This window comes from Fragaria vesca, linkage group LG2 (genome assembly GCF_000184155.1).
Source record: "Fragaria vesca subsp. vesca linkage group LG2, FraVesHawaii_1.0, whole genome shotgun sequence".
NCBI lineage: Eukaryota > Viridiplantae > Streptophyta > Magnoliopsida > Rosales > Rosaceae > Fragaria > Fragaria vesca.
The window spans coordinates 5,942,211-5,961,808 of record NC_020492.1 but is presented as its reverse complement, the minus strand read 5'-3'; the positions used below and the strand labels follow the sequence as shown (position 1 = coordinate 5,961,808).

Sequence of the window (19,598 nt, the reverse complement as noted above, 5' to 3'; positions counted from 1 at the left end):
ATGGCACTTTATATCTTTGAACCAATTCTATGCTGATATGGAGGAGTACTATCTCATGCCGACTCATTAGAAATGAACATTTAATAAATGTGATATGTCTTGTTGATGGATTATCAATATGAATCATCAATCATGCATCGTTAGATTATCAATTTGAACCATTGATCGTGTACGTTGAAAGTTGTAAGAGGTAAAATATAATATGACGATGTGAGCACGCACGCATGTATTGAAAAATCCAAAACTTATAGAGATAGAGTTAGACACTTCTCCTTTGTATTGATTGAATAGACTAGGGGGTCCTATACTCATGTATGAGGACAATCAGGACGTAGGAGTTGATAATTCCATACAGTTCACATTTTGATAAGTTAAATTTGGGAAGAGCTTCATTGGTAAGCTCATATTTTTCCCCAGATTCTTTTGTAAATTTCCACATTATCTACAAATACCCGATGTGCTTTTCCACAACTGATCAACTTGTTTTGGCACCACCCTTTTATTCATGGGTTTTGTAAATAGAGACTTTTTACCAACTAGGTCTTCCTATCATAGGTGTATTCTTGAACAAAATTTCCTCTACAAAGGTTTACCAAACAAAAAAACAAAATACTTGTGTTGCAGATCCTGTATTCCTGTTCCATCAAACCTAACCCTTTCTTGATTAGCCAAGTACACTTGGGGTCATCTAATGTCAAGGTTTGAGGAAGAGTGTAGATACCTGCAGGATCATTTTTGATTAGGGTTCCATCCATGTTGTGTCCAGTTGCTAACTGGTACTTCAAAAATGAGACCCACTTTTCTGTCCCGATCTTCGTGACTAATTATTGCAAAGAGCCAAAGCTGCATTATACAAGTTATAGCTAACTATGAATCTATGATGCCTGCATTCGTTGAACAAAAGCTTGGTTGGTGCAGAGAAAGTTGAATAAGAAGAAAACCTGTATATGGATTGCCGAAAAAAGAGCAGTGCATGTAAGAAAGTTGAGCATTTTGAGCTTCAGACAATCAACAACAGCTGGTTGGCGACTTGGTGCAGAGAATGTTGAATATGAAGAGAACTTGTATTAAGTTTGCCGAAAAAAGAGCAGTGCAGGCAAGAGAGTTGTTCAAAGAGAGCATTTTGAGCTTCAGAGAATCATTCTGAAGAAACCATGGCCCCCAAATCAGTTTTAAGGTACATGAAGTCATAAACCGAAAGATGATTCTAATTACTGAGGCTAGTACTCTTTACTAAACAGTTTACGTTTTTTTAGTTTTCATTACAAAGAAGCTCAGCAGTGATCCCAATTGATATCCATATTCTGCATAGGAAAGGCAAGGGAAAAGAACTAAAGAAGTGAAAATGTATACATCTAAGAATTACTAGCTAGTTAACAGTACCAACTGCACCGCAATTGTCGTAATGGCAGAAACCAGATAACACACAAGAGTGGCAATCAATTGATGCAGATGCTGAACCCAAGTTAAAAGAAGGATTCCAACACTGAGTAGAGAGCACGATACATGCATGCACCACTGTAATATTTGTCTCAGTTGAATGAGTATTGCATCGTTAAAACAAACTAGATCGAAGAGAGGCTCCACTACAGCCAAAGATATAGAGGAGCCCTTGAGTTCTCTAGCAGTGGAAAAGACATCGAAAAACTATTTCTAAGTGCTTAATCCGCTAAAAAAAACATGAAAAATCCGCTAAAAATAACATGAAAAAATCCGCTAAAAAACATGAAAAATCGAACTAAGAATATGGTGAATATACCAACATGAACTTCACAGCTAATAGCTAGTTTCTCTTTATATACAGATATCTGTATATAACCCTTTTGGATAATTCCATTTGAATTACACAAGCAAATTTAGAACGAGGCACTTCTACATTCGATCAGAGTCTGCAAGAGAAGTTGGCCAATCATCTTCTGTGTACAAGAGAGATGAAAACATCTCAGTATTGTTCATTATTTCATTCTACATCAATAGTCTAGTTATCTATCAATATCTTTCTAGGCGTCATTGCCTTAATTAAGCCCTTATGTTGTTGCTTTCACTACATACATAATGATGCATGCCTTAGGCCCTTGGGTTGCTTTCATTACCACTCAGTCTATATCATGTCATTCAGAAACAAGCTTGAAACATCGAAGTGATACAACTATCAATAATGTCTCAGAGAACTGAATTGAGAGGGCAAGCTACAAAGCATACTCCTGTGTTTCCTTATGGTGCATGTGAATTAGTACAAGCGAGTCGATCTTGATAACACAATAACTAATTAAGTTGGGTTTTACTGAAGCACCAATATTAGGCCAATTGCAATTTCATGTGTTCAAGCATATCTAGCTATTTCATTCCATTCATTTGGCTCAGTTTGCAAGTGTTTGTATTTAACTCTAAGGTGGTGGTGGTCTACTCTTGGGATTTGAAGTGTTGAATTTCATGTTTTATTGTATCCCTCAAGTTATGCACTTATGCTTGCTGGTTTCTCTCTGTAGTTATATTGTGGACAATATTACAATTTGTGCTGATCTCTTTCAATCCCAATTTCTATGGAAAGTGAATTGTAAGTTACAGCAATTGTTGAGTGAGAGATAACTGTGACCTTTTTCTGGTAGTTAATTTCAAATTAGCCTTCAACTTATTGGGCTATCAAGAAGCTCAAGGAATAACCTCAGCAAAGTTACAGCAATCACATCAGTTGATATTGGATTCAAAATTTTCTTTTCATATGTGTAATATATATACAACTCAATTACATAATTACATGTGCATGTAGTTGATGTGTAATTACCATACTAATAATCAATACCATTTCTTACCTCCCTGAAATGGGTGAGTGTAGTCTGTGGTTAACTGAGAGCAGGAGAAATAAGTCTTAGGTCTATCTGTCCCACATCGAAAATGAAACCAAACTTTCAACTGCGAGTGGTATACATGGAAGCATCCTGGTTTCTGTCAACCTCACAGAGCCATGCTTTGAGCACATAGCGAACTATTCTTTCGCCTTTTACTAAAGAATACCGTGTGTGCAGCACTTCAAAGTGCGGCACTTCAAACGGCATACGCCTATATTTGGAAGGGGTGCACCTGCTTTAGAACAACATTACAGCAGCCTTGAGAATCATCATCTCCAAATATGAGCCAAGAGTGCCTATTTTTGGAAGGATGCACCTCTGTGGTTGCCCTCAGATTCTAGTCTAATGCTTCAGAATAACAATACAATAGCCTTGAGAACATCTCCAAATATGAGCCAAGAGTGCTTGTTGTGCTCACCAAATATATGAACTGAAGTGAAACAACTACCCTCCAAAGGAAGGCTGGCATACGTAGCCTTCAAAGTTAACATTACATAGTTTCTCTAGTTTTGTTAATACCTAGCAGTTCTTGAAGTTGTTCCGCCAGATTGTAGAATTCGTAGGTTGTCTTCATAGTTTGAGAAGTACATAGTACTTTAGGGTTTAGAGAATTTCAAATATGGTGAACGTTTATTGGGAATTGTGTGGATCAAACACTGTTGAGATCAAATAAGTTAAGAGATTGGATATGTTAAGAGATTCCTCTACTATTATTTGGCATCTAATATAGGAGCTCGTCAGCTTCAAGTCTGCTTCTATTCTAAAAACAAAGTTAATTCACATAATAAACGTGACTCAGCTCAAGAAAATAGTAGCTGGTACAATATCTTTCAGAAACCTCAAGCTATTGTTTACTTTCTCAGTCCCTACAAGAAATAGCGTTTCCTTTAAATCTTTTGTACTTGTCATTCACGCAGCCCCATATCAATTCTGCATCAAAAATTCTACTGTCTTGCAGTTTTGGTTTCCCTCGTTCCAATTCTAAATGGACATGTAACAGTTCTAAAAACTAAACCAGATGAGACCAGTTTGTTATCTGGCAACAGATGGGGGGTATGCATTTGAATCTTGTCTCAGCTAATCTGTATACTTCTGCTATTGGTCACATCAGTTTTCATAGGTCTGTAAAAGGAAAATAATGTAGACGAAGTTTTCAACCGCTCAAGTATCCGGTTATTCGAGGATCAATATGCTGATGAAGTTATCAACTGCTCAAGTAACAAGAAACTAAAATGTATATCCATTTATACATTGAATTTTTTCACAATTCATCATTTGTTTGTTGCAGAAGTGAAATAAGTGAGTATATGAAAAACTTGATTGAACTCTAGAATGTGCTATCCAAATTACTATCCGAAGGTGCTTGAAATCTTTCTCATTGTCGTGCCACTATTATCCAATTTTCCCTGAGCCTGAACTGACACTAGGCACAATCAAACACTCTGATCCCTCATTTCTTACCTTACTCCTGCATGACAAGATTGGGGGCCTCCAAGTTCTCCATAAACATAAATGGGTTGATGTGCCGCAAGTGCATGGAGCTTTTGTCGCAAATATTGGTGACCTTATGCAGGTACTGCTGTTAGTGTATTAACTACTGTGCTTCAATACATCCTTCTATAAGTTTATCAATGCTTCACATCACATCCAGAAATTTCTTCGCTCCTGTAAACAGCTCTCGTTACTGATAACAAGTTCAAGAGTGTGGAACACAGAGTGCTAGCTACCCCGTTCGTCAAGCCACGAATATCAGTTGCATCTTTCTTCGCTCCTAGTGACAAACTGCCAAGCTTTATGGGCCTATAAAGGAGCTTCTATCTGGAATAATCCCCCAATATACAGGGATACCCTTTACGGAGAATATACTGGGTATTACAGATCTAAAGGCCAGAATGGTAGCTCTGCCTTCCTAATTTCAGACTGCACTGAGGCAATGCTATACACCTTATTGAAGTGTCAAACCTAGATCTATACTAATGCAGTGCGTCAATGATAAAATGGTTCAGTTATCATGTTCAATAGCGTGTTATTAGTGACTCAATTTCAGTTTGGAAAGCATCTGAAGCCCATTTTATAATGAAAGCTTATTGCCTTAGTTTATAAGAAGCATTTGTATGCATTTGTATTGTTCAATAAAGCTGAAGAATTATTTTTGTTAACGAGCATATACATTTTTTTTCTTCCGGAGAATGTTCCCCACAAGATAAAACAACAGATTTTGTATATATGGCAGATCTTTTTGTAAGAGTAAGAAATTCTTCCTCAACAAACAAGAGAGTTCGTAAATGAAAGAAAGTAGGGAATAGAGACTCAAATATCATAGAAAATGATTGGAAGATATAAGTTCTAGCTGAAGTCCTTTCTCACTCTGCATATTTTAGTGGAAAATTAAATTTCTTCATTTGACAAACACCGCATGGTAAAGATAACCAAATATTGGCCACAAATAACATATTAGCCTAAGGGGAACGGAAAGATGAACTCTTGGGATAATAGGATTCATATACGCACCTTATGAGAGCTGTACTAGACTCTGGTTTATATTCTAATTTTAACAATACAAAGACGCAAGACTATATTTCCCCCATAGTTATCTATATCAATCATGTATGGGATTTAAATTACAGCTCTTTACTAATAACATGTTCAAGAATGTGAAGCACATATGCCGTACAGAGCACTGGTTACACCTCTTGTGAAACCTCAAATATCAGTAGCATCATTTTTCACTCCTAGTGGCTAGTTATATGCCAAACTCGAGCCATATGGGTCAATCAAGGAACATTTGAAAATAATCACAGTGATCCTTTATGGAGAATAGTCAGTATACTACTTACAGAGTTAGTGGACAAGGTATTTCTGCCCGTCCTCATTTTAAACAACTGCATTGATACATCTATTTTGCTAGATAGCCGGTTACCATCAGGAAGAAGCGGCTCAATCTATAATAATTGATGTGGATGACAAAGGAAAACATTCTAAGTTATAATCCGGCCTACGCAGACTATTCCTAAAGATGACTTGATAAAACTTAGCATCAATAACCAAATTGAACAGACACTGAATAAATTAAAACAGAAATACATACCTGGTGAAACCTTGTTCACCTTCAACAGCCATAGGCATCATCTTCAGCAGATCAAGTGAAAAACTTTCAACTAAACAACAATAATAAGATGTCAGAAGCAGACTACATTGCAGAAATAGAAAGGGAATTTGTGCATCTGCTGACCTCAATATAAGTGTCATAGGGCTTGCATACTCCGGGGTGACCAGGATTCCCAGAATTTTCATCCACCCACCAGAGACTGTAAAGTACACATCAGCAGAAAAGAGTACTGTCAAGCTTCAAATCTTAGTTATTACTGTCACAGGCATTGGGAATGGTCGAAGGAAATGGTCAATGCACTTAAAGATGCATGCGAAACATGGGGTTTTATTTCAAACAGTTAACCATGGCCACTTGCTATCATGGAGGAGATGTTTGATGGTATTCATAGATTCCATGAGCAGGCCCCAGAAGACAAGATGGAGTTGTACTCTCGTGACTATAAGAAGCAAGCTAAATGGCAGTGGAGATCCAAAATTGTGTGCAAAATCAGGAGCAGATTGGAGAGACACCTTTTTCTGCAGAGCCGTAGATGCTAAATGGTACTTTAAGGCACTGCCAAAAGTGTGCAGGTACCCTTTTACCTCTAGAGCCAGCCTTTATGATGATTATATCCTTTGTTCTAAAAGATTGAGTTTTGAACAATTCATGACTACATCATGTGTTTGCAGACGTGAAATGAGTGAGTATATCAAAAACCTGACTGAACTTCAGAAAGTGCCACCCGAATTACTATTAGAAGCATCATGGCTTAGCAAGGATCACCTGACACACATGGGTGCCTGAAATCTTTCAATTGTCATGCCAAAATTAGCCAATTTTCCCTGAGCCTGAACTGACTCTAGGCACAATCAAACACTCTGACCCATCATTTCTTACCTTAGTCCTGCATGACATTATTGGGGGCCTCCAAGTTCTCCACAAGGATCAATGGGTTGATGTGCCGCCAGTGAATGAAGCTTTCCTTAGCAAATCTTGGTGACTTTAAGCAGGTACTGGGTTCTGTTCTTACATATTTCTCTTCAATACATCCTGAGAAAGAAAAGAGAAAAAAAAAAAAAAAAAAAACAGAAATAAGAAGGTTACACATCTATGATATATTATAATTAAACTTAAACTCATATACTGTTAATTGTTCAAGTCCACTGTTACTATTGTATTACTTCTGAACTTCTTCTGGTGCCTGTAAACAGCTAGTTACTAATAACAAGTTCAAGAGCGTGCAGCATAGAGTTTTCCCTCGGTAGTCAAGCCGTGAATATCAGTTGCGTCTTTCTTCGTTTCTATGGATAGTGACAAACGTGTCAAGTCATATGGACCGATAAAGCAGCTTCTATCTGAGACCAACCCCCCAATATACAGGGACACTCTCTATGGAGAATATACTGGGTATTACAGAGTTGGTGTTCAAAATGGTAGCTCTGACTCACTTCACACTGCACTGAGGCCATGTTAGTGACTGTCAAAACCCTAAAAACTGGTGGTTTTGAATTGTCAAATCCAGATGGTCCTACAGTGCAGTATTAACATGTCATGACTCCGTCGGTGTTAGTTTGGGCAGCATTTTTAGCTCCTATATAGCCATTCTTGTTCAGACCAAAAAAAAAATATAACCATTCTTGTTACTTTTTCCTTCTCACTTCTCACCTTCCAAGCTAGTGATGAACAAAAATGATTAGTAGCTATAAGTTTTCTTATCTTTTTCATTTGACCCTATTTTGAGGGAATATTCTATTTCTGATAGACTTTCATATGACTAAGATTACAGCAAGAAGGCAAACCCCGTTGTATGTGAATGTGGACCGGTGCAAAAAGGATTTAATAGACCAGTTTTCTCTGTAGTAAATACTCACCTATTGAGCTATCCAATCCCAGAACCATCGATTAGCATGTAGTTTAGCAGAGCTTTCCAGGGGAATTCTTGCTTATTGTTTCTCAAGCCATAACTCATCTGAACTGAGTTTTAATACAGCATTTGTACTGTATTCAACCTGCCAACATCCACCATGTTTGTCAGAGATCATTTTACTGTGGCCTCACAGTTAAATGGTGTACGTGGAAATCAATTATCAGAAGTGGCCTCATAATAAATTGGCAACAAAATAAATCAGCATATACATGATCAATTATCATGTTCACTTCCATGGGGTTTAACAAAGAGTGAAACCACTTCTGTCTCTAGTATGGCTCTGCAGGATCAGCATCCAAGCGGAAGTTTTTCCTAGTTCCTCAGTACACTTTGCCACATAAGTTTCAACCCATTCCCATTTACTATTTGGATGGTAATTTCACACTTCAATACTGGACTGCTACAAGGCAGAAGCAAGTTCAGGAAGATATACATCAAGCTTCATCTGCCCGTATAGTTCTGCAAGAAACGAGTGAATTTCACCAGAAGCTGCATGAGACTTGTCAGATGCTGCGAATGTATGGATTTTCCTTTCGATTTCAATCCAGCTGGACCCAGGAGATGTCTTTTGTACTCCCAGTTGCTTCATAATTGCTCGTACATCTGCAACTTCTCCCCAGCGATTGACGTCGGCGTACATGTTAACTATAAGGTTGTAATGCCCACTATTGTTTGGCTCCAACACCATCAATTCATTGACCGAAACTTTTGCAATCTCCAGATTTTTATGAAGCTTGCATCCACCCAACAAGGCACCCCAGATAACAGAGTTAGGTTTTAGTTTCATGCTTCTTATCAACTCTAATGCATCGTCAAGCAAGCCAGCTCTGCTTAATAGATCCACCATGCATCCATAATGTTCAGCTCCAGGTGAAATGGAATAATCTTGGGTCATGCTTGAAAATCTCCTACGCCCTTCTTCTACTAGCCCGGCATGGGTGCAGGCACTTAAAACACTTACAAAAGTAACCCCATTTGGCTTGATCTTCTCCCTGGCCATCTTGCTAAACATTGCTAGTGCTTTTTCGGCATCTCCATGAGCCGCAAGCCCTTCAATAACTGAATTCCAACAGAACAGATTCTTCTCCCGCAAGTTAAAGAAAACCACAAGAGCTCTGTCCAATGCACCACATTTCGCATACATATCAATCAACGCAGACCCAATATAAACATCAAGATCAAACCCATTCCGCATTACATAATAATGTATCTCTTTCCCCAAGTCTAAAGCCCCCAGATGAGCACAAGCCGAAACAACAGTTGACATGGTCACTGCATCAGGACTAACCCCATTGATCCTCATCTCATCAAACACAGCCAACGCTTCTCCGAATCTCTTGTTCTGACAATAACAATTAATCATTGCTGTCCACGAGATCAAATCCCTGGCTGGCATTTGATCAAACAACATCCCTGCAGACTCAACATCACCGAGCCTCGCGTATCCATCAATCATAGTATTCCAAGTAGCCGCATTCGCTATACACCTCTCTAACATCTCATCAAACAACACCCTCGCCGAGCTCATATCCCCAACACGAACATGAGAAGCAACCATCGTAGTCCACGCAAACCCATCTCTGTCAGGCATTTCATCAAACACCTTTCGGGCATCACCAACACGTCCCAGCTTCGAGTACAAATCAATCAGAGCAGTCTGAACATACACATGTGAATCAAACCCAGTTTTCCAGACACGTCCATGGACACCCTCTCCAAAACCCATCACGGAAACCGAGGCACAGGCCTTGATCAGAGACGGGTAAGTATAGCTAGTAGGGAAGACTCTGTTTCTCAACATATTGATGAAACAGAGTAGACCCTGAAATGGGTGTCCGCAGTGAACAGAGGCTTTGATCATAGCGTTGTAGACGAAGGCGTTTGGGTTTTGGATGTGGGAAAAGGCGAGAGCTGCGTGGTTTAGGCGGGAAAGGGAGGAAGAGGCGGTGATGAGTTGGTTGGTGAAGAAAGAGTCTTGGATTGTGTTGGTCTTGATCATTGAGGCGCAGATTTGTTCTAGCTCTGTTACTGTTCGACATTGCTTGATTATGTCAAGTATAGATTGTGGGTTTAGGGTTTTGGGTGGTTGAAGGTGAGGTTTTGGGGTTGTGAAACAGTTGGCGGTTGTTGAATATCTTAGACGATTCGAAATCATTGCCCAAGATGCAAGTAACCAAACTCAAAGTCGTGAATCGTCACATTGACATAGACGTACTTGACCACATAAAGTAAAGTAGTCATCGATGCACTCATTGTTTAACAGTGCATGACAGAATATACACAAGTTAAAGGAGACTCTTATATTATTTCGAGATATTTTCTAAGACTTATGTTTAGGCAATATTCTTTTCCTGAATCGATAAATCGTACCATTTCATCAAGCTACAAATAAAGAAAAAATGATCGTCTTAGAACCACTACTTAACAATCTGCACTTGAAAATTCAATTGAAGCATTCAAATATGAAGAAAAATCTCAAAAAATGTACGTAGAACTCGTGTTGATCAAGATGATGGCTTAGAACCACTGTTGCTAGCTAGTTCCGTTCTTCCAACTGCGGATAGTTCCCAATGTTTGCTGCTTGAGTTTCAAGCTGGTTTGGACTCGAGAGTCTAAAATGAAGAAGCACAGAGTTATGATCATGTCTGTTCAACCTATAATAGGTTATGTATTCCATGTAATCAATGTCTTTGTAAATTGGGGGACTGGTCTCAGAGATCAGCTCCTTGATCGGCCCATATGGTCTGCTCTTGTGCTCTTGTCTTCAGCATTGAAAAAACACGCAACTGAAGTACGTCCCTCGGAGGCACGAGTCACTAATACTTTGTGCCTCACACTCTTAAATTTGTCGTTACTAATTATCTGTACACAATTAGAAAACCAAATCGACAATAATTAGTCAAGGCAAACTAGATTAAACCGTATCATTGACATTCTTAAAAGTTATGTCATCCTCCCAGTTAGGTTGGGTTCCAAACCTCTTTCAACAAAAAAAAAAAAAAATACATGGCACACTTCGTTACCGCCTTGTGGGTACTTTGAAGTGAAAAAGATGTGCAGAATGACTTTACTGAGGTGTGCAACTGTGCATAAGAACTCGTACTAAAGATTAAATGGACTATATAGCTGAGTGCTTAATAATTTGATTAGACCTGCATCCAGTCACCCATATTGGCAACCAAAGCTCCCGGCACTGGGGGCACATCAACCCAAACATCTTGATGAAGAACTTGGAGGCCACCATGACTATCTTGTAGGAGCAAAGTGAGAAATGAGAAGTCAGAGTGCTTGGTTGCGCCGAGAGTTAAATCAGGCTCCGGGCAAACTGGATAATAGTGGCCGAACAATTGCGTTGCGGATGAACTGAAGCACCCTGTGCCTGCTAGGTAATCACGACTAACGCCTAAAGCTTCTGATAATAATCCGGCAACTGAGTATTTTCTGTACTCGATTATTTCCACCCTGCAAGATTAGTCATATATAGTCATATCTTAATAGGCAACCTATGTTTAGGTTTTGTGACTCCACTTGTTTTCTATTAAATTACTGCATATCTGCCGCTGAATGCATGTGGTGTGATTGTGAAATAGTAGCATGTTATACTCATTAATCATAATATTAAAGGTGATTATGACTATCGTGCCTAATTATATATACGATATATTGTAAAAAAAAATTATGCTCTACGAGTGGCTAGAAAGCGTCATGCTTAACCTGACCTACTATATATGTTGCCTTATGGCTACTTGGCTAGTCATCCAAATCAAACTCAGTTTTGGTGGTGTCACCCATTTATATGATCTTTGAGATCGCAAATCCTTGGTTTACTCCTATGAGTGTCCTACCTAGGCTGGCCTGTGTATACGCGTATATAGATATGACAAAGAAAACAACAATACGATACCTGCAGACTTGAGGCAATGCTGCTTCCAATTCACCTTGGTCTTCTAGGAATTTGCAGGATAAAGAATCCCTCCAATCAGCTGTAGTCAACGCATTCAAATTCCCATTGCTGTAAAAGTTGACCTTGCGGGTAAAATCGTTAGAGTGCCACTCCACCTTGTCTTCCTGTGACTGCTCATGAAATCGTCGAACTCCTTTCAGCACTTCCTCCATAACAGACATTGGAATTCCATGGTTCACTATCTGAAAGAAGCCCCACGCCTCCGGCTGCTTTGGTTATTTCATCAACGATTTCTTTTCGCCTCTCCGAGCTCCAGTCAAGGCCTTTGAGATCAATCACTGGAACTCTCAGATCATGATCATCCATGCTGTTCGTCTGAAAATTCTCTGGAGGGTGTACAAACATAGCTGGGATCTTCGTCGTCTCGGAGTCTATAATTCCTTTCACGCCAGCTTTAGTTTCGTCGAACTCTTTCACTCTCTTCTCTCGCTCGCTATGATCCACAGCTTCCATCTTGGTTCACTCGATTGTTGATGATGATTGTTCGTGGTGGTACAAGTTCAAGATCAAAGCATCAAGTTTATTATAAACTGTGCGACTCCTCCATTGATCATTGACTAACAGGTAACGTTTGTATTAGATAACAGTTCAATATGACTTGTGTATTATTTTTAGAACATTTGAATCACGACGCCCAAAATAAAAATTATAAAGAGTGCTTTGAGTCAATCTTGACAAGCTATGTTTTATATATTGTTCTTTCTATGAAGGACTCTATTTGGAATGGAAAGGAAAAGCCTTAGCTGTTGGTATATTGATGTAACAATTATCTATATATGAACCGGGGAGTGACAAGGAATAGGGATGGCGAAAATCCCAGCAGTTAAGAGAAATATGGGTAGAAATATGACTTGGGGCGAAAATCCGATCCTAGGTTAGAAATATGAAAAGCAGCTAAGTTGCACGGACATGAGCACGGGCACGGACACTGCGACACGACACGACACGACACGACATGGCTTAGACACGGCAAACATAATTATATATTTATGTATTTTTAATAAATAAAAAAGATACTAAAATATGAAATAACTTCTTGTTACAGAAATTGCAGACAAAATGAACATTTCCTCCCTCTATTTTCACTGTCCCATCATCATCAATCACTACCTCTTTAGTGACATACTTCCAAAGAGGAGCGGTTAGTTTGTCTGACTCATTCGACTCAACACTAGGTTTAGTTGAAACAACACTTGAGCTCATCCTATTTATACGATTGATTGAATTGAATATACAATAAGCAGGCAACATACACACAAAATTTCATATAATTATACAGTGATTACTAATCTCAATAATATCAGAAAGATACAGAATGGGGAGAGATTAAGGAAAGAAAGACTGACCTTACCAACGGCGACGGCGGACGGCGGAGAGAAGAGATCGGATGGGTGAAGAGAAGAGAATGGGTGTCGTTGTTGTTTCCTATCGGCGGAGAGAGGAGAGGGAGATAAGAGATCGAATCGGTGAAGAGAAGAGAATGGGTGTCGTCGACGGACATTTTCTTTATCCTCTTCTTCGTTGTTTCTTGTCGGCAGAGAGAGGAGAGAAGAGAATCAAAGAGATCGAATGGGACTGAAAACCTCTACTGCGCCTATTTTTTTTTTTTTTTTTAAGTCTGAAACGCTGACGTGACGTGTCGCAATGCCGTGTCGGGGCCGGTCAACATGTCCACGATGTGTTCGAAAAGTTAACTTTTCCGGACACGCCACGTGGCGTGTCGGACACGGTTTTTGCCGTGTCGGTGCAACATAGAAAAGTAGCTTTGGCTATTTTGTTTCATTGGCTTCCCGGATGGTTATATTAGCTATATATCATATCTTTTTTTGGTTACAAAGCTATATATCATTGGAAGCCAAAGAAACAAAAAAAGTCATATTACTCTTCAATTCTTATAAGCATGTATACAGGAAAAAGTCAAGAGAAATGATAAACGAATTGCAGACGAGGCTCCTTTATTAATGAATGGGCCTTCGAGTAATTTTTGACCCACTTTCTCAATGTGGGATCCAAAAACTAATTGAAGGTATAAGGTTGCAATCCTTATATAGAACAAAACACAACCTATAAAACCCAAAGCAATTGAGAGATTGGTCTTTCACAGTTAAAGAACAAGTTGAAGAAGTAGAAAAACCAACATGATCTCATGGAACTCAGGTAAAATCATGTGTTTTGGCCACACCAATAAGTCTGAGTATGCAAAGTCTCTTTTAGTCGTTGCGGACATGCAGTTGTAGTAGATGTTGTAGTGAGGTGCGCTTAGCCTTCTACTTCTAATCAAGCGACTGAGGACAGAGAGAGCACCAACTCTACCGCAGGGTTCTTCAGATTCGCCTTGCGGACAATGACTTATAGTAGCGCCTGAGCGTCACAATATCGATACTCGATGTGAGGTCGAGCAGAGCATCAATTGGAAGGAAAGGAAAACAAAACAAAGCTCTGGGGAGCTTGAAAGGGTGCTTAAGCTGAAAAGGAAAACAAAAGCCAAAGCTCCGGGGAGCTTGGAAAATGGTGCTAAGACGAATTGCTTTAGCGTCTGGGGTTTCAATTATGTTGAAGGTTTGTTGTTGTTGTAAAGATTGTGTAGGTAGAGATTGTGTGTAGACCAAATCCTCGAACTCCTTTATATAGAGGCGTATCTTCGCTTATTTGTTGATAAAGATTCGGTCTTCGCTGCATAGTTGCTTGGGTTGCACAAGGTTTTGTTTTTCTTGGCAACTACGTAACTGGGTGGCGCAGTTCCAATCACGTATGTAGACTTATTTTACGGCCACATGTGTTGGCCCAAAGCAAATCAAAGACTTGTAGTAATCTTCAACGTTAAGATATCGTAGGTGGTTAGTTGGACTTAATTAGTTGCCTCTTGATAAGTATGCACACGTACTGGCTATCCAAGATGTCTCCTAGCAATAGTTAATAATGCATGATTCGCCAGAGACTTAGGAAGCCTACATGACATACTCTTCTTCGCGGGAGCCGAATACAACTCAAAGAGACATGCTTTCCTTGATGTGTACCACTGTATGTATACATATAATGTATATACATCTCGTTAATTGAATGGGCAATTGCATCTAGAGACGTGTGCATCCTAGACATATAATCATATATACAATTAAGGATAAGAAATTCGCAAGCAACTCATGTCTCAATTTTTTCACTCATGCGAAGTACTCATTGCATGCAAACTTTGTCTAGCTTGCCCGACAACTTCAGTCCTTCTTATATGCGAAGGCCTTCGTGCATGCAAACCTTACATCCAGCTTGCATGATATCATGAAGGTATAAGGTTGTTAGCAATCCTTATATAGAACAAAACACAACCTATGAAGCCTAAAGCATTTGGGAGATTGGTCTTTCACATCTAAAGAACAAGTTGAAGAACCAACATGATCTCATGGAACTCAGGTAAAATCATGCATATGCATTTCGTAGTTTTTCACTGACTGAGGATAGCAACATCTCTTACCATCCTAAAAATCTGGGTTTTCAGTTTTTCGATCTTTTGTTCTGTTGTCTTAGGTTTAGGTTTCTTTACCCTTGTTGCATTAATCTTATGTCTGGGTGAGATCCTTATTTGAATTTCAAATTGACAACTAGGATAAAGGCTTTGCCTTGGTGCTCAAATTAGTCTAGGGTCATTTGATGCCTTTATCTCAACCTGTGACCCATGATTTAGCTCTTAGGATCCAGCTGTGGTTTGTTGTGTTTGTGATACACAAACCAATATGCAGCTGTCTTTGTTTGATATCAGAGAAAAAGTGATTTGCTAAACCAATGTGGTATTATGTTTTTTGGAAAAAGTTTGCAAAACCTTTTTGTCTCTTCCTTTTAAATCAAATATTGTTTAGGATAGTTTTGTTTGTCTTTTCTCTTGGCCATGGACAGCTGCATATGTCCTCTCACTTTCTAAGTTTGGCCAAGGACAAAAGTCCAAAACCCTTTCCTTGCTTTGGCCCTCGTGCTTGCCCTCTTGTGGCACTTCTTTGGCTTATGTCTCTCTTTTGTTAGAGCACTCCATCAGCCTATATATATTGAGCAAGGCTGACTTTGCTCAATGGTTGTCAAAATGTAGGTTTTACATTTGCATTGTTAGGTTTTGGTTTTCCTTTGCATTGTTCATTAGTCTCTAAGTCTTCATTTTGTGATTATAAACTTTAGAGCTGAACAAAACATTTTCTCACAAACTCATTGCATTCTGCATACCATAAGATCAGTTGGTAGTGCAATAACCCCGAAAGTGTTCATGAAAGAAGTAACTGAGGACAGCTGAGTTCTGATGTATCTCGCTGAGGTAGCTGGGTTCATGAAAGAATCAGTTTATTATAGCTAAGTTTCTGAGAGTGAAACTTCTGAGAAATGTTCAAGAAGAATCAGTTAAGTGATAGCTGAGTTCTGAGTTGAAAATTTTTGTACTTTCATGTGTAGCCACTTAGAGACAAGAGAGGTAGATCTAGACTAGTTTGGGACTAGGTAGGATAGCAAGGCGTTGTTGTATCCTATACTGTAATCTTGTAAGGAGTGAGGTACTCAGAAACAAGAGAGAGAGAGTATAGATCTAGACTAGTGGCTAGTTTAGGCAGGAGAGCAAGTCGTAGATGTATCGCTAGACTATAATCTTGTAAGAAATGAGTTTTACAGAGTGGAAAGATTTGTCCTTCAAGATCGAGTTAGGGGCACAAAGTTTTTCTCCCTGGTTGTAGGGTTTCTACGAGTAAAAAACATCTTGGTGTTCATTGTTATTTTACTGTAACTTTTATTTATTGTCATTGTGTATTTGTTATTCAGGACAGCTATAATCCTTGCTATTCCTGAGAATGAATTTAGACGAAAAAAGTTGTTAACGGCCTATTACCACCCCCCCCCCCCCCCCCCCCCCTCCTAGGACCTTCATATCACAAACAAGGTAACTGCCTTTAAACCCAATATTATTCGGGCTCATCGATAACATACGACGTGGATCATGGATTTAGCCCGTATTCACTCGAGACATTTAATGTCCGGTAAAATATTAATTTTGGGGGTAAACATTGCCCCCATCCTTGAAGTCATGAGTCTTAAAAATGGCTGAAGAGGTTTATGTTTCATGTTGCTCCAAAACCACTGGTATTGGCTCAGTTCATAACTTCACATGACTGTGAAAAACTTGAATGACACAGTAAACAACAAATAGGTAGCTAGACATTTCCAATTGTAGCACATATCATTGACAATCATGCATGTACTTAACTTGACTTAAATCACCTCGTACTCGAATCATCATGAATAATATGTCCACTTCGCTTTTATGCATGTACCTCGAGTGGATATATTTGAAAATGAACCGTCTAACCTCGAAAGGATATACCTTGAATGGATGTACCTTGAATAGATGTAGCTTGAGTAGACATCTACTTTAAATGGATAAAAAATGCCACAAGTGTATGGATGAACTAGTCTAATCAAAATGATCTCCAAAGTTGACCTTCGCTTGAGCTCTTATTTTTAGCTCAGTCAGTTTGCAAGCAACTCATGTCTTAGTTTTTTCACTCATGCGAAGTCCTTAGTGTATGCAAACTTTGTCCAGCTTGCCCGACAACTTCATTCTTTCTTATATGTGAAGGCCTTCGTGCCTGCGAATCCTACATCCAGCTCGCATGATATCGCAGGCAAGGTAACCGTCTTTAAACCCAATATTATTCGGGCTCGTCGATAACACACAACGTGGATCACAGATTTAGCCTGTAATCACTCGAGACATTTAATGTCTTGTAAAATATTAATTTTGGGTGTGAACATCATGCATATGCATTTCATGGTTTTTCACTAAGGATAGCAGCATTGCTTGCAATCCTAAAAATCTGGGTTTCCAGCTTTTCGGTCTTTTGTTTATTTTGTCTTAGGTGTATGTTTCTTTACCCTTATTGGATAAGTATTATGTCTGTGTGAGATCCTCATTTGAATTTCAAATTGACAACTAAGATAAAGGTTTTGCCTTGGTGCTCAAATTTGTCTCAACCCGTGACCTTTGGTTTAGAGCTTTGAGGCTATACTTGTGTTTGTGATTCACAAACCAATATTTGTAGCTGTCTATGTTTGATATCAGAGAAAAAGTGATTTGCTAAACCAACGTGGTATTATGCTTTAAGAAAAAAGTTTGCAAAACCTTTTGTCTCTTGTTTTTAAATCAAGCATTATTTAGGTTAGTTTTGTTTGTCTTTTTTCTTGGCCATGGACAACTGCATATGTCCTCTAACTTTCTGAGTTTGGCTAAGGACAAAAGTCCAAAACCCTTTCTTTGCTTTGGCCCTCGTGCTTGTCTTCCTAAGGTATGTAACGCCCCGAATCTAGTTTGAACGGTAAAAGGTTGTAAGAATTAATTTACATTCATTTTGTTTATTTAAAAAAAAAGAAAAAAAAAGAAAGAGAGGAGACGGGAAGAGTCTAGAAGAGGGGGACTTTTTGACTTAAAGGGGATTTTTGGGGGAAGAAAAGAGGGGGAGCAGCCTTCTTCTTCTGTCTCTCTCTCTCACCATCGAAGGAACCCGGAAAAGTTTTCCGGTCGTTTCTCCTTCGTCCGGCGACTGAATTGGACGCCGTTGGTTCCATTCTCTTCATCTCTTCCTTCCCTATCTATCCATGACTTCCTTGTAGATCAATTCAAGGTGTATAAATCCCAACTAGCCAAAAACAGTCTGTTTGGACCCGTTAGGGTGTCCCGGTTCATTCTCCCTCCTCCGGTCATCTATTCTGGCGAGACCACCCAAGTTTTTGTTGGGAGTTTCTAGCATAGTAAACCCTCTAAAGGGTTTGAGTCGATTCAAAATGTGGATGGAGAATCAAAGGAAACTTCGAATCCTAGAGTTTTGATCTAATCGGACTCAAGGTAATTTTCTGACATTTTACTTTGAATTGGTGTTTGTAATAGTTACAAAAGTTGCAGTGGGTGTTGAGAGGAACGATTTGGTGTATAGTTTGTAGCTAGAATAGGTGATCGGCTATGGAGGCCGGCCGCCACTGCCGGCAGCGCGTGAGGCGCGTGCGGCCTCTTCAGGTGAGCCGAAATAGCTTGTTAGGTATGGTTCGTAACAACGAACCCATCGGTGTATGATCTACCAATTTTGGTGATCGTATGATTTAGTTGGAAGTTTCCAAAATGTGAACATTGGTTTGTTTATAAGGTGAATGAGCCGTATATCTTGTTTTGGTAGAGATAGGAGAGCATTGGGGGTTGTTGAGAATTTTCGGAAAATTTTATACTTGTGATGATCATATTGGGTAGATTCTATCCAACGTGGAAGCGGTAGTTTTGGATTTTTAGCTTAGGTTATAAGAAATGCCTTGGATAAATTTAGTTTTGGTTAGACTCTATAGTATGGTATAACTAATGGTGGAGATATTTTGTTGGGTGAGAGGACATTTTGTTTTGTTAAAAGAATATGCATGCATAATCACTTTTGGAAATTATTGTTCTAATTTATGAGCTTATACTATAATTTCGGTTTATGATATGGTGTTGAAATATATTTGAGTTGATGCATAGTTTAAGTGTTGGTCACGATTTATGGATTTGAGCTCGGATCATTAATTTGGTATTTGGGTTTGAATATTATTTAGGATGTCCGGATTTAATTATCATCATCATTATTTGTGGACTTTTATTTTGAATGAATGGTATGCGACAAATAATTTATAAATATCTTTTCTATAATTATCGTTTTTATTTGTCGACTTGATATTTATAAAGATTACCGAAATGAGGATTTTCGGTAGTTCTCTATTTATAAC

The 19,598-nt window shown here is 38.9% G+C and overlaps 1 protein-coding gene and 2 pseudogenes across 2 annotated transcripts; 1 reads left to right on the top strand and 2 right to left on the bottom strand.

The window, feature by feature from the left end:
* The first annotated feature begins 3,895 nt into the window (after positions 1-3,895).
* Positions 3,896-4,815, top strand: LOC101296258 (annotated as a pseudogene).
* A 3,452-nt stretch (positions 4,816-8,267) lies between these two features.
* Positions 8,268-9,969, bottom strand: LOC101295975 (pentatricopeptide repeat-containing protein At1g06145-like). The gene has a single exon (XM_004292151.1). The coding sequence runs from the start codon at positions 9,864-9,866 to the stop codon at positions 8,268-8,270; it is 1,599 nt and encodes a 532-aa protein (XP_004292199.1). The 5' UTR covers positions 9,867-9,969.
* Positions 9,970-10,290: 321 nt separating this feature from the next.
* Positions 10,291-13,034, bottom strand: LOC101295681 (annotated as a pseudogene). Its single transcript, XR_184127.1, has 4 exons — positions 12,988-13,034; positions 11,772-12,249; positions 11,020-11,329; positions 10,291-10,729 (listed from the first exon to the last, which is right to left on the bottom strand). The product of XR_184127.1 is annotated as a 1-aminocyclopropane-1-carboxylate oxidase homolog 1-like (transcript).
* Positions 13,035-19,598: the final 6,564 nt, after the last annotated feature.

What these genes read in the sequence shown, in the direction of transcription:
- LOC101295975 (XM_004292151.1), bottom strand. Translation starts at nt 9,866, where the DNA reads ATGATCAAGACCAACACAATCCAAGACTCTTTCTTCACCAACCAACTC.